The sequence below is a fragment of the Rhinoraja longicauda genome, chromosome 5 (assembly GCF_053455715.1).
Source record: "Rhinoraja longicauda isolate Sanriku21f chromosome 5, sRhiLon1.1, whole genome shotgun sequence".
Lineage (NCBI taxonomy): Eukaryota > Metazoa > Chordata > Chondrichthyes > Rajiformes > Arhynchobatidae > Rhinoraja > Rhinoraja longicauda.
In genome coordinates this window covers 82796362-82812952 of record NC_135957.1, presented here as the reverse complement: position 1 = coordinate 82812952, position 16591 = coordinate 82796362, and the positions used below count along the sequence as shown (strand labels likewise).

Below are 16591 nucleotides of genomic sequence, written 5' to 3'. Positions count from 1 at the left end.
TATGGGGGTATTGTGTGTAGATTGATGATTAAATTTTTTTTTTTTAATTCATTTTAAAATAAGGCTGTAACGTAGCAAAAGTGGAAAAAGTGAAGGGGTGTGAATACTTTCTGAATGCACTGTCGGTCAAAGACTAAGAGGGAAAAGCTTTGAGGTGAGAGGGGTAGAGTTTAAAGGAGAGGCACAGGGAGAGTTTTTTCACACATGGAATACCCTCGGACTATCCTTGATCGGACTTTGCTGGCTTTACCTTGCACTACACGTTATTCCCGTATCATGTATCTGAACACTATAAATGGCTCGATTGTAATCATGTATTGTCTTTCCGCTGACTGGATAGCCCGCAGCAAAAGCTTTTCACTGTACTCGGTGTACGTGACAGACTAAACCAAAAACTAAAAAAAAACAAGAAGGAGCTGCCAGAGGTGGTGATGGAGGCAGATACAACAGTAACATTTAAGAGGCTATCAGATAAGTAAGTAGATATAGAGGGGTGTGGGTCATGTGCAGACAGGTGAGATAGGTTTAACATAGAGTCATAGAGTGATACAGTGAGGAAACAGACCCTTCAGCCCAACTTGCCCACACCGGCCAACATGTCCCAGCTACACTAGTCCCACCTGGCTGCGCTTGGTCCATATCTCCAAACCTGTCCTAACTATGTACCTGTCTAACTGTTTCTTAAATGTTGGATTAGTCCCGGCCTCAACCATCTCCTCTGGCAGCTTGTTCCATACACCCACCACCCTTTGTGTGAAAAAGTTACCCCTCGGATTCCTATTCAATCTTTTCCCCTTCACCTTGAACCTATGTCCTCTGGTCCTCGATTCCCCTACTCTGGAAAAGAGATTCCGTGCATCTACCTGATCTGTTCCTCTCATGATTTTACACACCTCCATATCCACGGTGTGCAGAAACAATTGAGTTGACTGTAATTTCGTCACGTGTATCGAGGTACAGTAAAAAGCTCTTTTGTTGCGTGCTAAACAGTCAGCAGAAAGACGATACTTGATTACAATCGAGCCATCCACAGTGTACAGATACATGATAAAGTGAATAACTGAATAACTTTTAGTGTAAAGTAAAGTCCAGTAAAGTCTGATCAAAGATAGTTAAAGGGTCTCCAATATGGTAGATGGTAGGTCAGGACCGCTCTCCAAACAGGTGGTAGCGTTCAGTTGCTTGATAACAGCTGGGAAGAAACTCTCCCTGAATCTGGAGGTGTGCGTTTTCACACTTCTGCACCTCTTGCCTCATGGGAGAGGGGAGAAGAGGGAGTGTCTGGGATTATGCTGGTGACCTTGCCTTGGCAGCGTGAGGTGTAGGTGGAGTCAATGGAAGGGAGGTTGGTTTGCGTGATGGTCTGGGCTGCGTCCACAATTCGCTGCAATTTCTTGCCGTATTAGATGGAGCCATTCCCAAACCAGGCTGTGAAGCATCCCGGTAAAACGCTTTCTACGGCGTATCTGTAGAAGTTAGTGAAAGTTGTTGGGGACATGCCGAACATCCTAAGCCTTCGAAGGAAGAAGAGGCGTTGGTGTGCTTTCTTGCTTCGATACGGCTGGTCCAGGCCAAGTTGCTGGTTATGTTTAGAGTTTGTTTATGCCAAGTTAATTCAATAAAATTTAAGATCACAAATAGAAACATAGAAAATAGGTGCAGGAGGAGGCCATTCGGTCCTTCGAGCCAGCACCGCCATTCATTGTGATCATGGCTGATCGTCCACAATCAATAACCCATGCCTGCCTTCTCCACATATTCCTTGATTCCACTAGCCCCTAGAGCTCTATCTAACTCTCGCTTAAATCCATCCAGTGATTTGGCCTCCACTGCCCTCTGTGGCAGAGAATTCCACAAATTCACAACTCTCTGGGTGAAAAAGTTCCTGCTCACCTTAGTTTTAAATGGCCTCCCCTTTATTCTAAGACTGTGGCCCCTGGTTCTGGACTCGCCCAACATTGGGAACATTTTTCCTGCATCTAGCTTGTCCAGTCCTTTTATAAATTTATATGTTTCTATAAGATCCCCTCTCATCCTTCTAAACTCCAGTGAATACAAGCCTAGTCTTTCCAATCTTTCCTCATATGACAGTCTCGCCATTCCAGGGATCAATCTCGTGAACCTACGCTGCACTGCCTCGATTACAAGGATGTCCTTCCTCAAATTAGGAGAACAAAACTGTACACAATACTCCAGATGTGGTCTCCAAGTGGAAACCAAAAGTTGTTATTATAATTTCATCTCTTGTTGGCATTATATATATATTTTGTCTTGGACTTAGCGATATCTTGGTCATCTGCTTGCACAGGTTATGATTTAAGATGTATCTTCACTGCCAGTAGATGAGGTCATTTTATATATGTTTGAATTTCTGGACCCTGCCGAGCAATTTGAGTTATTAAAAAAACATTAGCAGGTTTTGAATTGCCTCCAGTGCTTTACAACATTAATAACTGGAGCTCCAACCATGAATTTGCTTAATGTAACTTAAATTAGCAAAATATTTCCAGTTGTGTATAATTTTGAAACATACAACTGGCATTAGTTTAAGTCGCTTAATTAAGCCAGATTGTAGCATTTGAGTTTTAAAATATCATGCCCAGCGGTTTTGTACCTGTGATGTTTGTTAATTGAAGGTAAACTCAGACTAAAATAATTACATTATTTAGGAAATTCCTTTCATTGACTTGGGCGTTTTCAGTTTTGCAGTTGATTAAATAACAGCAATAGAACTTCCTCCATAGCTTTAATCTCTCCCGTAAGTACCTTAAGTACCAAGAAAGTCCATGATTCAATTCTCAAAATGCACCCATTTTTACTATTCGCTATTTACTCTAGTCCCATTCTGTAGACATGAGGAACTGCAAATGCTGGTTTACAAAAAAAGACACAAAGTATAGTACCCTTGTACCATTGAAAGTGCCAGAGTAACTCCGCAGGTCCGGCATCGTCTCTGGAGGACACGGATAGGTGACATTTGCGGTCAGAAACCTTCTTCAGACCAATTGGAGTCGGGGGAGAAAGCTGGAAAATCTTTGTCCCGCTGCCAGAAGATAGACACAAGATGCTGGAGTAACTCAGCCAGTCTGGCAGCATCTCTGGAGAAAAGGAATAGGTGATGTTTCGGGTCGAGACCCTTCTTCATAAATTCACAAGTTCTAGGAGCAGAATTAGGCCATTTGCTCCATTGAGTCTACTCCCCGATTCAATCATGGCAGATCTATCTTTCCCTCTCAACCCCATTCTCCTGCCTTCTCCCCATAAACCCTGACATCCGTACAAATCAAGAATATATCGAACTCCACCGTTAAAATATCCATTGACTTGGCCTCCACAGCCGTCTGTGTCAATGAATTCTACAGATTCACCACCCTCTGACTAAACAAATTCCTCCTCATCTCCTTTCTAAAGGTACGTCCTTTTATTCTGAGGCTATGACCTCTAGTCATAGACTCCCCCACTAGTGGAAACATCCTCTCCATATCCACTCTATCCAAGCCTTTCACTATATTTGGTAAGTTTCAATCAGGTCCCTCTTCATTCTTCTAAACTCCAGCGAGTACAGTTAATCCAGCATTTTGGTTTAGTTTAGTTTAGAGATACAGTGCCGAAACAGGCCCTTCGGCACACCGATTCCGCACCGACCAGCGATTCCCGCACATTTTATGTCTATATCTTCCCCGCACTAACTCCTCAGCCATGCATTCATTAGTCCAATCTACCCCTCACTAGCAAGTGGCAAGGGTAGTAATCCAGAGATCTCTTACCTTGGAGGTCCTGATTTGTAACCTTTTGCCCAGCTCCCCATATTCATTTTGCAGATCCTTATCCCGTTTCTCACCTTCGTTATTCGTGCCAACATGCACGACGACTTCAGGCTGCTCACCCTTCCCCCTTGAGAATGTCACGCTGGCGCTCTGAGGCATCCTGGGCCCTGGCACCAGGGGAGCAACGCACCTTCCCTGAGTTCTCGACTCTTTGGAAAATTATGTTAAGCATTCACTCTAGTTAATGTTTCAATTGCTGTATGCTGAATGTGTAGATGAAGAATGAAAGCAGTTTGCTGAATATGGTGGTGGCCGATACTTTTACCACTGGATGAGATCAAATTTCTTCAGACTAAATGGGGACAGACACTTCAACATTTGAAGTGAGGTGACAACTCCTTTTCTACCTATTTGCAAACATCTTCAGCCTAAAGAGCAGAGAGAGTATCTCTAAAGTCTACCCCCGGCAGCAGTTTTTAGCACCCATATGACGTACATGAAATGGTCTCCATCAGCAGCAAAGGTACGCCGAGCAAAATATATGCTTCTTTGAGCCAGGTGCAGCAATTTAATTAGAGGAACGCCAAATAAAAACTCGTACAAAATTAAAAGCAAGCACAGATACTGATAAAGGGAATAATGTGAATAACGCTTAGTGCAAGATACAGTCTAGTAAAGTCTGGGTGGTAGTGTGAACTGTGAGGAAGATGCTATGAGGTTGCAGGGTGACTTGGACAGGTTGTGTGAGTGGGCGGATGCATGGCAGATGCAGTTTAATGTGGATAAGTGTGAGGTTATCCACTTTGGTGGTAAGAATAGGAAGGCAGAGTATTATCTGAATGGTGTCAAGTTAGGAAAAGGGGACGTACAACGAGATCTGGGTGTCCTAGTGCATCAGTCGAGTATAGGAGCAAAGAGGTCCTTCTGCAGTTGTACAGGGCCCTAGTGAGACCGCACCTGGAGTACTGTGTGCAGTTTTGGTCTCCAAATTTGAGAAAGGATATTCTTGCTATTGAGGGCGTGCAGCGTAGGTTTACTCGGTTAATTCCCGGAATGGCGGGAATGTCGTATGTTGAAAGACTGGATCAACTAGGCTTATATACGCTGGAATTTAGAAGGATGAGAGGGAAACATTGAAACATATAAGATTATTAAGGGGTTGGACACGTTAGAGGCACGAAACATGTTCCCAATGTTGGGGGAGTCCAGAACCAGGGGCCACAGTTTAAGAATAAGGGGTAGGCCATTTAGAATGGAGTTGGGGAAAAACCTTTTTAGTCAGATAGTTGTAAATCTGTGGAATTCTCTGCCTCAGAATGCGGTGGAGGCCAATTATCTGGATGCATTCAAGAGAGAGCTAGATAGAGCTCTTAAGGATAACGAGTCAGGGGGTATGGGGAGAAACATAGAAACATAGAAACATAGAAAATAGGTGCAGGAGTAGGCCATTTGGCCCTTCGAGCCTGCACCGCCATTCAATATGATCATGGCTGATCATTCAGCTCAGTAGCCTGTACCTGCCTTCTCTCCATACTCCCTGATCCCTTTAGCAAAAAGGGCCACATCTAACTCCCTCTTAAATATAGCCAATGAACTGGCCTCAACTACCTTCTGTGGCAGGAACGGGGTACTGATTGAGAATGATCAGCCATGATCACATTCAATGGCGGTACTGGCTCGAAGGGCCGAATGGCCTACTCCTGCACCTATTGTCTATTGTCTATTATCAAGAGTCTGATCACATCGGGGAAGCAGCTCTTCTAGAATCTTGAATGCTTTCAAACATTTAGTTTAGTTTAGTTTAGAGATACAGCTCGGAAACAGGCCCTTCGGCCCACCTCGTCTGTGCCGACCAATCCGCCGGCACATTAATACTATCTTATCCCACACACCAGGGACAATTTACATTTATACCAAGCCAATTAACCTACAAACCTGTACGGCTTTAGAGTGTGGGAGGAAAGCAAAGATTGCAAGTCCTGATGTGTCACTCCACGTTCTTGCACACCTTACAAGAAACACTGATAATTGGGCTGGGCAAAACTCCAAAATTGGTTATCTTCAAAGGAAGAGGTGCATGCAATAATAAATGACAAGCGTCAGGAACTTCAATCATACTCTCTCATCGTCTTGTCAAAGAGCATTCTAGTCTTCTCCCTGCAGCTGCACCTCCAGAGCCTACTGCCTTGGTTCAATTCCATTATAAACAAGTGCTGCTAACTATTTGCTGGCCTCTTTGGTGTCAACTGTTGAGTTCCGCTGTCACTCGGGTTCGAATACCAGTCTGCACTGAGTCAATGGTTCTTGGGTGAGAGATGCTATCGTTAACCTAGGTTTGAGAGGAAACATTAAGCAAGTTCGTTTGGGAAGGAGATGAGGAGAAATTTCTTTACTCAAACGTTGGTGAATCTGTGGAATTTATTGCCACAGAAGGCCAAGTGAATGGGTATTTTTAAGGCAGAGACGGAGGGATTCTTGATTAGTACGGGTGTCAGGGGTTATGGGGAGAAGGCAGGAGAATGACGTTGAGAGGGGAGGATAGATCAGCCATGATTGAGTGTGGGAGAAACCCGGAGCACCCGGAGGAAACCCACATGGTCCCGGGGAGAACGTGCAAACTCCATACAGACAGCACCCGTAGTCAGTCTCTGGCGCTGTAAGGCAGCGACTCTACTGCTGCGCCACCGTGCTGCCCAATGGGATAATCACCCGGTCAAAAGCGTCTGTAAGTTCCTCCCTTTAGGCAAACAGTTCAGTCATAATGCTGACTGGTTACCTCTCAAAGATCTGTCACATTGTAGAAAGATTGATCTTTGGTCAGAATGGCTCTCTGTGCAAACGCAACCTGAAAATGTTTGGATACTGCAGGCCTTCACAATATTTTTTGTTTAGTTTAGAGCTACAGCAAGGAAACAGGTCCTTCGGCCCACTGAGTCCGTGCCGACTAGCGATCACCCACACACGAACACTATCCTACACACTCCAGGGACAATTTACAATTATACCAAGCACGGTGGCACAGCGGTAGAGTTGCTGCCTTACAGCGAATGTAGCACCTGAGACTCAGGTTCGATCCCGACTACGGGCGCCGTCTGTACGGAGTTTGTACGTTCTCCCCGTGACCTGCGTGGGTTTTCTCCGAGATCTTCGGTTTCCTCCCACACTCCAAAGACGTACAGGTATGTAGGTTAATTGACTGGGTAAAATGTAAAAATTGTCCCTAGTGTGTGTAGGATAGTGTTAATGTGCGGGGATCGCTGGGCGGCGCGGACTCGGTGGGCCGAAGGGCCTGTTTCCGCGCTGTATCTCTAAATCTAAATCTAAATCTAATTAACCTACAAACCTGTAAATCTTTGGAGTGTGGGAGGAAACCGGAGCACCCGGGGAAAACCCACGCAGGTCACGGGGAGAACGCACAAACTCCGTACAGACAGCACCCGTAGTCAGGTTCGCACCCGGGTCCCTGGTGCTGTAAGGCAGCAACTCTACCGCTGCGCCACGGTGCCGCCCTAAATGTACAACCTTTTTAAAAGACTACAGAAGAGACTGCTGAAGTGGACTGTGATTTAATGAATTATATAAACAGTTTAGGGCAATTTCTGGAGAAAAAAACCTAATATAAATTTGCTTAATGTATACTTTGTCAATTTTTTTATACTATCAAAGGATGAAAGTTCTTGAACTTTGCGTGTGTGTGCTTATGCATATTTGCTTTACTACATCTTGTAAGACTGAGATCCCTTTCACCAAGAAACATCAGACCAAACGTTCTTTCAAGATTAATGACCCTTTTGAAATGATTGTTTGATGTCTCTCTTTGGTGTATGCTGGCTTGGTAAATCCTTTTTGACCTGACCACTGGCTATGACTCTAATTGCCGTGGCAAGATCTTTCGCCGCGATCATTGGGCCAGAGACGTCGGGCTGTGGTTTTCCATGTAGATGGAATCAATTAAATACGTTTTTACTGATGAGTAGAAGAAAGGTTAAACATTTCTGAGCAACCTAAACAAAACTGTCCAGACTGCTAGTTCAACCGCATAACCTGTCTGTTCTTAATTTCTTACTAATTTTGTAGAAAATGTAAGTTAAAGCTGTTTGGTTTTGTTTTGCAAGCCTTTTCCCCTGTGAGTATTTGACAGTATGCTCAATCTGTTAACTTTCCCATCTTGAAACAGGAGACTGATTAAGGTTCGAGTGCTCCTGTGTCCATCCAAGACTCCTCATGTTCTAACTTTGGTTTTAGTTTAGTTTAGTTTAGAGATACAGCGTGGAAATCGGCCCTCTGGCCCACCGAGTCCCTGCCGACCACCGATCCCCGCACGTTAACACTATCCCACACACACAAGGGACAATTCACATTTATGCTAACCCACAAACCTGTACGACCTTACGAGCTTGGGAGGAAACCCAAGATCTCGGAGAAAACACACACGGTCACGGAGAGAACGTACGAACACTGTACTGAGAGCACCCGTAGTCAGGATCGAACTCGGGTCTCTGGCGCTGTGAGGCAGCAACTCGACCGCTGCGCCACTGCCGCCACCTTTATTAAGTGAAAACGCTTGACAAGTTGACTGACCCACAATTTGATTTTACATGCGTGCTCATACACACACAAATGCGCGTATGTGCGCGCGCACACACACACACACACCCACCTCCCCTCCAGCCCTCCTGTACCCAAGTGGACCTTGCCGTTGCGTTTTCCAACATTACCTGACAATATTGTACAAAAACATCCTAGTTGCAAGAAGCTGCCAATTTGAATGTTGCAAACCTTAAATGAACATGTTGAAATTGTGGTGCACAGTGCCACAGCGGTAGAGATTCTGCCTTACTGCGCCAGAGACATGGGTTCGATCCAGACTACGGGTGCTGTTGGCACGGAGTTTGTACGTTTCGCCCGGGACCTGCGTGGCTTTTCTATGGTGCCCTGGTTTGTCATAAGGAATAGGAGTAGTATTATAAGAAAATAACTGCAGATGCTGGTTTAGGTAGTATTAAGTAGTATTATTAGTAGTAGTATTATTAATACTACTGCAGTAGTATTAGGCCATTTGGCCCATCAAGTCTTCTCCGCCATTCAATCGTGGCTGATCTATTTCTTCCTCCTAACCCCATTTTTAAAATCATATGATCATGTGATAGGAGCAGAATGAGGCTATTTGGCCCATCGCCTGCTCTGCCTTTCAATCATGACTGATCTATCTCTCCTTCCTAACCCCATTCTCCTGCCTTCTTCCCCATAACCCCTGACACCCCAGAATATTGAGACATATTGCTCTCAATATGAAGAGCATATTGAGATCTCAGGTGTGACTATGAAAGTTAAGTGTGTAATCTGTGAAAGCCATAGAAAGCCTCAGCTATTATACCCAAATAGCTAGGCTATTTTTTTATTTGGAGTATTGTGAACAGTTTTGGGCCCCATACCTGAGGAAGGATGTGCTGGTGTTGGAGAGGGTCCGTAGGAGGTTTACGAGAATTATCCCAGGGGTGATTGGGTTAACATATGATGAGCGTTTTTGTCGGCACTGGGCCTGTACTCAATGGAGTTTAGAAGGGTGAGGGGGGACCTCATTGAAACTTACCGAATAGTGAAAGGCCTGGATAGAGTGAATGTGGAGAGGATGTTTCCACTAGTGGGAGAGTCTAGGACCAGAGGCCACAGCCTCAGAATTAAAGGACGTTCCATTGGGAAGGAGATAAGGAGGAATTTCTTTAGTCAGTGGGTGGTGAATCTGTGGAATTCATTGCCACAGAAGGCTGTGGAGGCCACGTCAATGGACATTTTTATGGCGGGGAATGACAGATTCTTGATTAGTGTGGGTGTCGGGGGGTCATAGGGAGATGGCAGGAGAATGGGGTTGGGAGGGAAAGATCGACCAGCCATGATTGAATGGCGGAGTAGGCTTGATGTGCCGAATGCCCTCATTCTGCTCCTAGAACTTATGAACTCACCATTTATTCATATTCCTTAATGATACCATGCCCCAGCAAAATTGAAACTGTGCACAATCACTGTTGGAAGTGACTTGCTTTTGTTTTGTGCTTGCACCCTAGATATGGAGAAGCAATATCAAGTGGTGATCCACGGGATTGAGCCGCTGCTGGAAACGCCTTTGCAGTGGCTCAGTGAGTATCTGAGCTACCCAGACAATTTCCTGCACATCAGCATCGTCCCTGTGCCGAGAGACTGAGGAAGCAAGCAACTCGATGGGAGAGCGAGCCGCCCCCCCCGCCCCCCGCCTGGACTTGCCTGAGCAGTGCCACTGGCCACTACCGCGGAGCCTGGCGGAAGATCATTGAATCAGAACTACCTGCTCCTGCTGCTGCTGCTGCTGCTGCTGCAAGTCTTAACGGGAAGAGATCCCAGCGCTGGATGCGGGTCCTAGTTTGTATCACGACCATAAACCTGCTGTGGCTGTTGTCGTTAAAACACTCAGCTGCAACCGGAAAGCTCTCCGAAGCCACTCGTGTCGTGTTTCTCGTGAAAGGTAGAACGTGATATTTTCCAAGGCTCCAAGCAGCGGAAACATGCAGCGCCTGATTTCTGATGAACAAATCGTCGAGGGTGTTTCCAAAAGTGGCCGTAATTCAATCGCAGAGCGAGAGGATGGAAGGACACACTTTTGTTTTGCTTCCCGAAGGATATGCTGCCTCTCACAATAACAAATAGTTACAGATTTGCAGAAATGGTTTGCAGATTTCCGTTCTTTTGCCATCATTTTTTTTTTTCATCTCTCGAATACTCTACCACTCTCTCCCTTAGTTCCCATCTCCTTGTTTCATCTCTCTCTTTCTCTCCCCCTCTTCCACCCCCTCTCTTTCCATCTCTCCCTTTTATTTTCCTCATCCATTTCACCACCTTAGCATCAATGAGTTACAATGTCAAAAATGCCACCGTAAACTCTATGTATTTCCAATTATTAGGATTAAATCTATGAACCATCCCACGTTTTAATCTGTCAAAGGCTGCCCATCTGTACAATCAAACATTTTTGCTTCGTCTGATTGTTTGCATTCTCGGTTATGAACTAGACACACATGTGGTATTTTTAAAGATATTCATATGACATTTGTTTTGTATGTACAGATAATGGGAAGAATTTCTTAACTGCTTTAACTAGACTGTCTACCCTTTTCAGGAATGTCTTTTGTATGAAAGATTTTTGGCGCAATCATGTATTTCAGGCATCTTTCTCCCTCTGAATAAAAGCCACTATTAATGTTTTGAACATGCAGATGACTGAGGTATTCCCTGATGAGCAAACTCTTCCTTTTTTGATGCCACTGCCAAAGGTTTTGACGTGACGTTCAGGAGACGGGTTAGCATCGCTAATAAAGGCAGACGAGGAAATAATGTGTAGTTTGCTTCCCGAAGCATTAGCCAACTATTGTGGCCAAAAACTTTTTTGATTTTTGAGTGGGCGAGGGGTATATCGAGTATGGGAATTACATGGAACGATTTTCATTAAATTAGGGATTGCATTGAAACATAGAAAACTTAGAAAATAGGTGCAGGAGGAGGCCATTCGGCCCTTCGAGCCAGCACCGCCATTCATTGTGATCATGGCTGATCATCCACAATCAGTAACCCGTGCCTGCCTTCTCCCCATACCCCTTGATTCGGATAGCCCCTAGAGCTCTATCTAACTCTCTTTTAAATTCATCCAGTCAATTGGCCTCCACTGCCTTCTGTGGCAGAGAATTCCACAAATTCACAACTCTCTGGGTGAAAAAGTTTTTTTCTCGCCTCAGTTTTAAATGGCCTCCCCTTTATTCTTAGACTGTGTGGCCCCTGGTTCTGGACTCGCCCCAACATTGGGAACATTTTTCCTGCATCTAGCTTGTCCAGTCCTTTCATAATTTTATACGTCTCTATAAGATATCAAAGGCCAAGAACTGAACTAACTATTCACTTGATGAACTATGCCATGAAAAAATACCTACCATATTTTGCTTGCAGTAACTCTTAAACGTTTATGACTTTATTTTGGGCATAGCTTGCCCAAGGCTGAGGAAGGGTCTCGACCCAAAACGTCACCTATTCCTTTTCTCCAGAGATGCTGTCTGACCCGCTGAGTTACTCCAGCTTTTTGTTTGTTGTCTGTATCTTCTGATCGTGGAGAAACATGACAAATGACAAACAATTGGAAAACCTTGCATTCAGAAATCTTGTATAATTGATGGCAACTGGTCGAGAAAAAACACGTTTTCCAACAATTCTATGAGGGAAAAATCAGCTTATACTTATTACCTGAACTAATGACAAGAAACAATTGCTATCTGAATATTTCCTTATCTCATGGAGTGACACAGCGTGGAAACATGCCCTCCCATCCAACTTGCCCACACCGGCCAACATGTCCCAGCTACATTAGTCTCACCTGCCTGCGTTTGGCCCATATCCCTCCAAACCTGTCTTATCCATGTGCCTGTCTAACTGCTTCTTAAACGTTGCGATAGCCCCTGCCTCAACTACCTCCTCTGGCAGCTCGATCCCATACACCCACCACTCTTTCTGTGAAAAAAGGTACCTCTCAGATTCCTATTAAATCCTTTCCCCTTTGCCTTAAGCCTAAATCCTCCAGTCCTCGATTCAGAGGACATATGTTAATGCACCTACCCGATCTATTCCCCTCGTGATTTTATTACACCTCTATAAGATCACCCCTCATCCTCCTGAAAGTAGACACAAAATGCTGGAGCAACTCAGCGGGTCAGGCAGCGGGTCTCAGGAGAGAATGAATGGGTGACGTTTCGGGTCGAGACTCTTCTTCATTCTCCTCGATGTTGTTTCTTACGTGGGTAAAGATTTATAATTTGCAAATACAATTGGGCTTTAAACTAAGAGGATAAAGGATGAAGATTCACCATCACTGAAGAGAGACCATTTCACCACGAGGTTGAGAATGTTGCTTGACAGAGCATTTTGAAACTAATTTGAGAACGCTGAAAATGATCGATAACAAGTACTAATTTACTTGCATGTTTTTTTCCCCCCCATTGTTGTAGTTTACCACTCAACTGGGCAGTGAAAATGCTGCCTCCAATGAGACATAGCAATCCTCACACATGACTTTTTAACACATGGTTATCAAGTTCTACACTCTTTTGCCTTGGATGAACAGATAGCCTGTCTTCATGTCAGCATGTTTGCTTGCACTATCCTAAACATCTATCCTTTGCTCCAGGAGTGTAGGAAAATAACTGCAGATGCTGGTACAAATCGAAGGTATCACAAAATGCTGGAGTAACTCAGCAGGTCATGCAGCATCTAGACAATAGACAATAGGTGCTGCAGGAGGAGGCCATTCGGCCCTTCGAGCCAGCACCGCCATTCAATGTGATCATGGCTGATCATTCTCAATCAGTACCCCGTTCCTGCCTTCTCCCCATACCCCCTGACTCCGCTATCCTTAAGAGCTCTATCCAGCTCTCTCTTGAATGCATTCAGAGAATTGGCCTCCACTGCCTTCTGAGGCAGAGAATTCCACAGATTCACAACTCTCTGACTGAAAAGGTTTTTCCTCATCTCAGTTCTAAATGGCCTACCCCTTATTCTTAAACTGTGGCCCCTTGTTCTGGACTCCCCCAACATTGGGAACATGTTTCCTGCCTCTAACGTGTCCAACCCCTTAATAATCTTATACGTTTCGATAAGATCTCCTCTCATCCTTCTAAATTCCAGTGTATACAAGCCTAGTCGCTCCAGTCTTTCAACATATGATAGTCCCGCCATTCCGGGAATTAACCTTCTTCAGTCTGAAGAAGGGTCTCGACCCGAAACGTCACCCATTCCCTCTCTCCTAGATGCTGCCTGACCCGCTGAGTTACTCCAGCATTTTGTGATACCTGTCCTTTGGCCCCACGTCACTTGAAAACCTTTTGTCTAAATTGGAATGGGGGAACGGATGACGGCACAATGTGCATTTTAATTTACCATGATAAAATATTTGTAATGAAAAATCATTTAAAGGCTTTAATAAACTGAATGAAAATTAACAGCTCCGACTTTGCTGGGCGATAAAACTCTTTTATGGATGTGAACTAGCATAGTTTGTTACTGTTACCCTCTGTATACCGAAAATATTTCAGGCAATATTTTGCTTGCTTAATGCCACTGTTCAAGGTTCAGAATGCTAGCCTGTCTGTTATACAAATTCAAACAGCAAACGTCTCCTTCCAATGTGCAGGAAGGAACTGCAGATGCTGGTTTAAACTGAAGACCAGACACAAAAAGCTGGAGTAACTCTGGTGGACAGGCAGCATCTCTGGAGAGAAGGGATGGGTGACATTTCGGGTCGAGAACCTTCTTCAGACTTCTTCTTCTGAAGAAGAAGGTTCTCGACCCGAAACGTCACCTAGAGATGCTGCCTGTCCAGCAGAGTTACTCCAGCTTTTTGTGTCTGTCAAAAGTCTCCTTCTAATGTCTCCTAATTTCTAATCTTTCGAAATAATGTAACGCGGTGCTTGTAATTCTTCAATACTCTTGTTAGCTGTTTCAATTATGCAACAAAACAAACTCTTTTGATAATAAAAATGCCTTTTACTTCATGTTCTTTGTGCTTTGTGTATCTTCAACTTAAAAAAAGACTAACCAGAATTTTGTCAACATACATAGTAATATTCTCTCTGGCTTTCATTTAAAAAAAAATAAACTATTAAATAATAACTATATTATCACAGCGCCAGAGTCACGGATTTGATCCTGACCTCGGATGCTGTCTTTGGAGTTTGTACGTTCTCCCCGTGACCTGCGTGGGATTCCTCTGGGTGCTCCGTTTTCCTGCCACATCCCAAACATGTACGGGTTTGTAGGTGAATTGGCCCCTACAATTGTGGGATAAGATAGAACCAGTGTGAACGAGCGATCGATAGGTTTGCGTGGACTCAGCGGGCCGAAGGGCCTGTTTCCATGCTGTATCTCTAAACTATGGTGACACAGCGGTAGAGTTGATGCCTGACAGCGCCAGAGACCTGGGTTCAATCCTGACCTGAGTCACGGGTTCGATCCTGACTACGGGCGCCGTCTGCGGAGTTTGTACGTTCTCCCCGTGACCTGCGTGGGGTTTCTCCGGGTGCTCTGGTTTCCTCCCGCACTTCAAAGACGTACAGGTTTGTGGGCAGTGCTGGCTCCAAGAGCCGAATGGCCTACTCCTGCACCTATTGCCTAAGTTGCTTGGTAAAATTATAAATTGTCCCTAGTGTGTGTTGGATAAGGTTAGTGGATAGACATGGATCTGCAATCATGCATTACAATCGCGCCACACATTTAAATCTCTAAAAGGTATTGTGAAAATGCACACCTCCAGATTCAGGGACAGTTTCTTCCCAGCTGTTATCAGGCAACTGAATCATCCTACCACAACCAGAGAGCAGTGCTGAACTACTATCTACCTCATTGGTGACCCTCGGACTATCCTTGATCGAACTTTACTGGCTTTACCTTGCACTAAACGTTATTCCCTTATCATGTATCTGTACACTGTGAACGGCTCGATTGTAATCATGTATTGTCTTTCCGCTGACTGGTCAGCACGCCACCAAAGCTGTTCATTGTAACAATAAACTAAACAGGTCCATGAAAATTAAGTTATTGCAAGGAGCTGCCACTTGGTTTGATATAATGTCAAGTTTTATTTGATGGTTTGACAACGCAGCTTTACACAATAATCTCGCATGACAGCTACTGTAGATGTAATTGGCCTGGGGCAAAAATTCTTCCAGTGTGCAATTCAGTCATAACTGCAAGCGAACTCCAGGGTGGAACTGCACACTCTGGTGAGTCAATAACAACACCAGTTTCTACCAATATCTCCGGAAAGATGGAATGAAAAAGACAACAAGTAGCGAGAATCTATTTCTATTCTTCATTGGTTGGTTTCGCATTGTTTAGTTCAGCTTCTTGTCAATAGACAATGGGTGCAGGAGGAGGCCATTCGGCCCTTTGAGCCAGCACCGCCATTCAATGTGATCATGGCTGATCATTCTCAATCAGTACCCCGTTCCTGCCTTCTCCCCATACCCCCTGACTCCGCTATCCTTAAGAGCTCCATCTAGCTCTCTCTTGAATGCATTCAGAGAATTGGCCTCCACTGCCTTCTGAGGCAGAGAATTCCACAGATTCACAACTCTCTGACTGAAAAAGTTTTTCCTCATCTCAGTTCTAAATGGCCTACCCCTTATTCTTAAACTGTGGCCCCTTGTTCTGGACTCCCCCAACGTTGGGAACATGTTTCCTGCCTCTAACGTGTCTAACCCCTTAATAATCTTATACGTTTCGATAAGAACGTCACCTGCACAGAGGTACAATGAAAAGCTTTTTTGTTGCGTGCAAACCTGTCAGCGGAAAGACTATACATACATAAGTTGAATTGAATACGTTTTATTGGCCACATACAAGGAATGTGCCTCGGTGCTCCGCTCGCAAGTAACAACACGAACATACGGAAAACAATCAAGAATAAAACATAAAGCATTAAATCATTAAGAATAAAACATTATAGTTGTGACACGTGAAGAATGAAATAAAATACCAGAGCAAAAAGGAGGCTCCAGTCATTTTGGTTATTAAGTAGAGCTACTACTCGTGGAAAAAAGTTCATAAGCGATAGGAGCCAGAATTAGTCCATTCGGCCCATCAAGTCTACGCCGCCATTCAATCGTGGCTGACCTGTCTCTCCGTCTCAACCCCATTCTCCTGCCCTCTCCCCATAACCCCTGACACTCGCACTAATCAAGAATCTTTCAATCTCTGCCTTGATAATATCCATTGACTTGGCCCCTACATCCTTCTGTGGCAAAGAATTCCATATA

General features: G+C 44.5%; 1 protein-coding gene across 1 annotated transcript in view; it reads left to right on the top strand.

Annotated features, from left to right (window-relative positions):
- atg5 (ATG5 autophagy related 5 homolog (S. cerevisiae)) overlaps positions 1-14313 on the top strand; it is a 139017-nt gene extending 124704 nt beyond the window's left edge. The window contains exon 8 of the mRNA XM_078399855.1: positions 9833-14313. Coding sequence (XP_078255981.1) covers positions 9833-9969 — 137 coding nt within the window. The 3' untranslated portion in view covers positions 9970-14313. The remainder of the gene's footprint in view (positions 1-9832) is intronic.
- The last annotated feature ends 2278 nt before the right edge of the window (positions 14314-16591 follow it).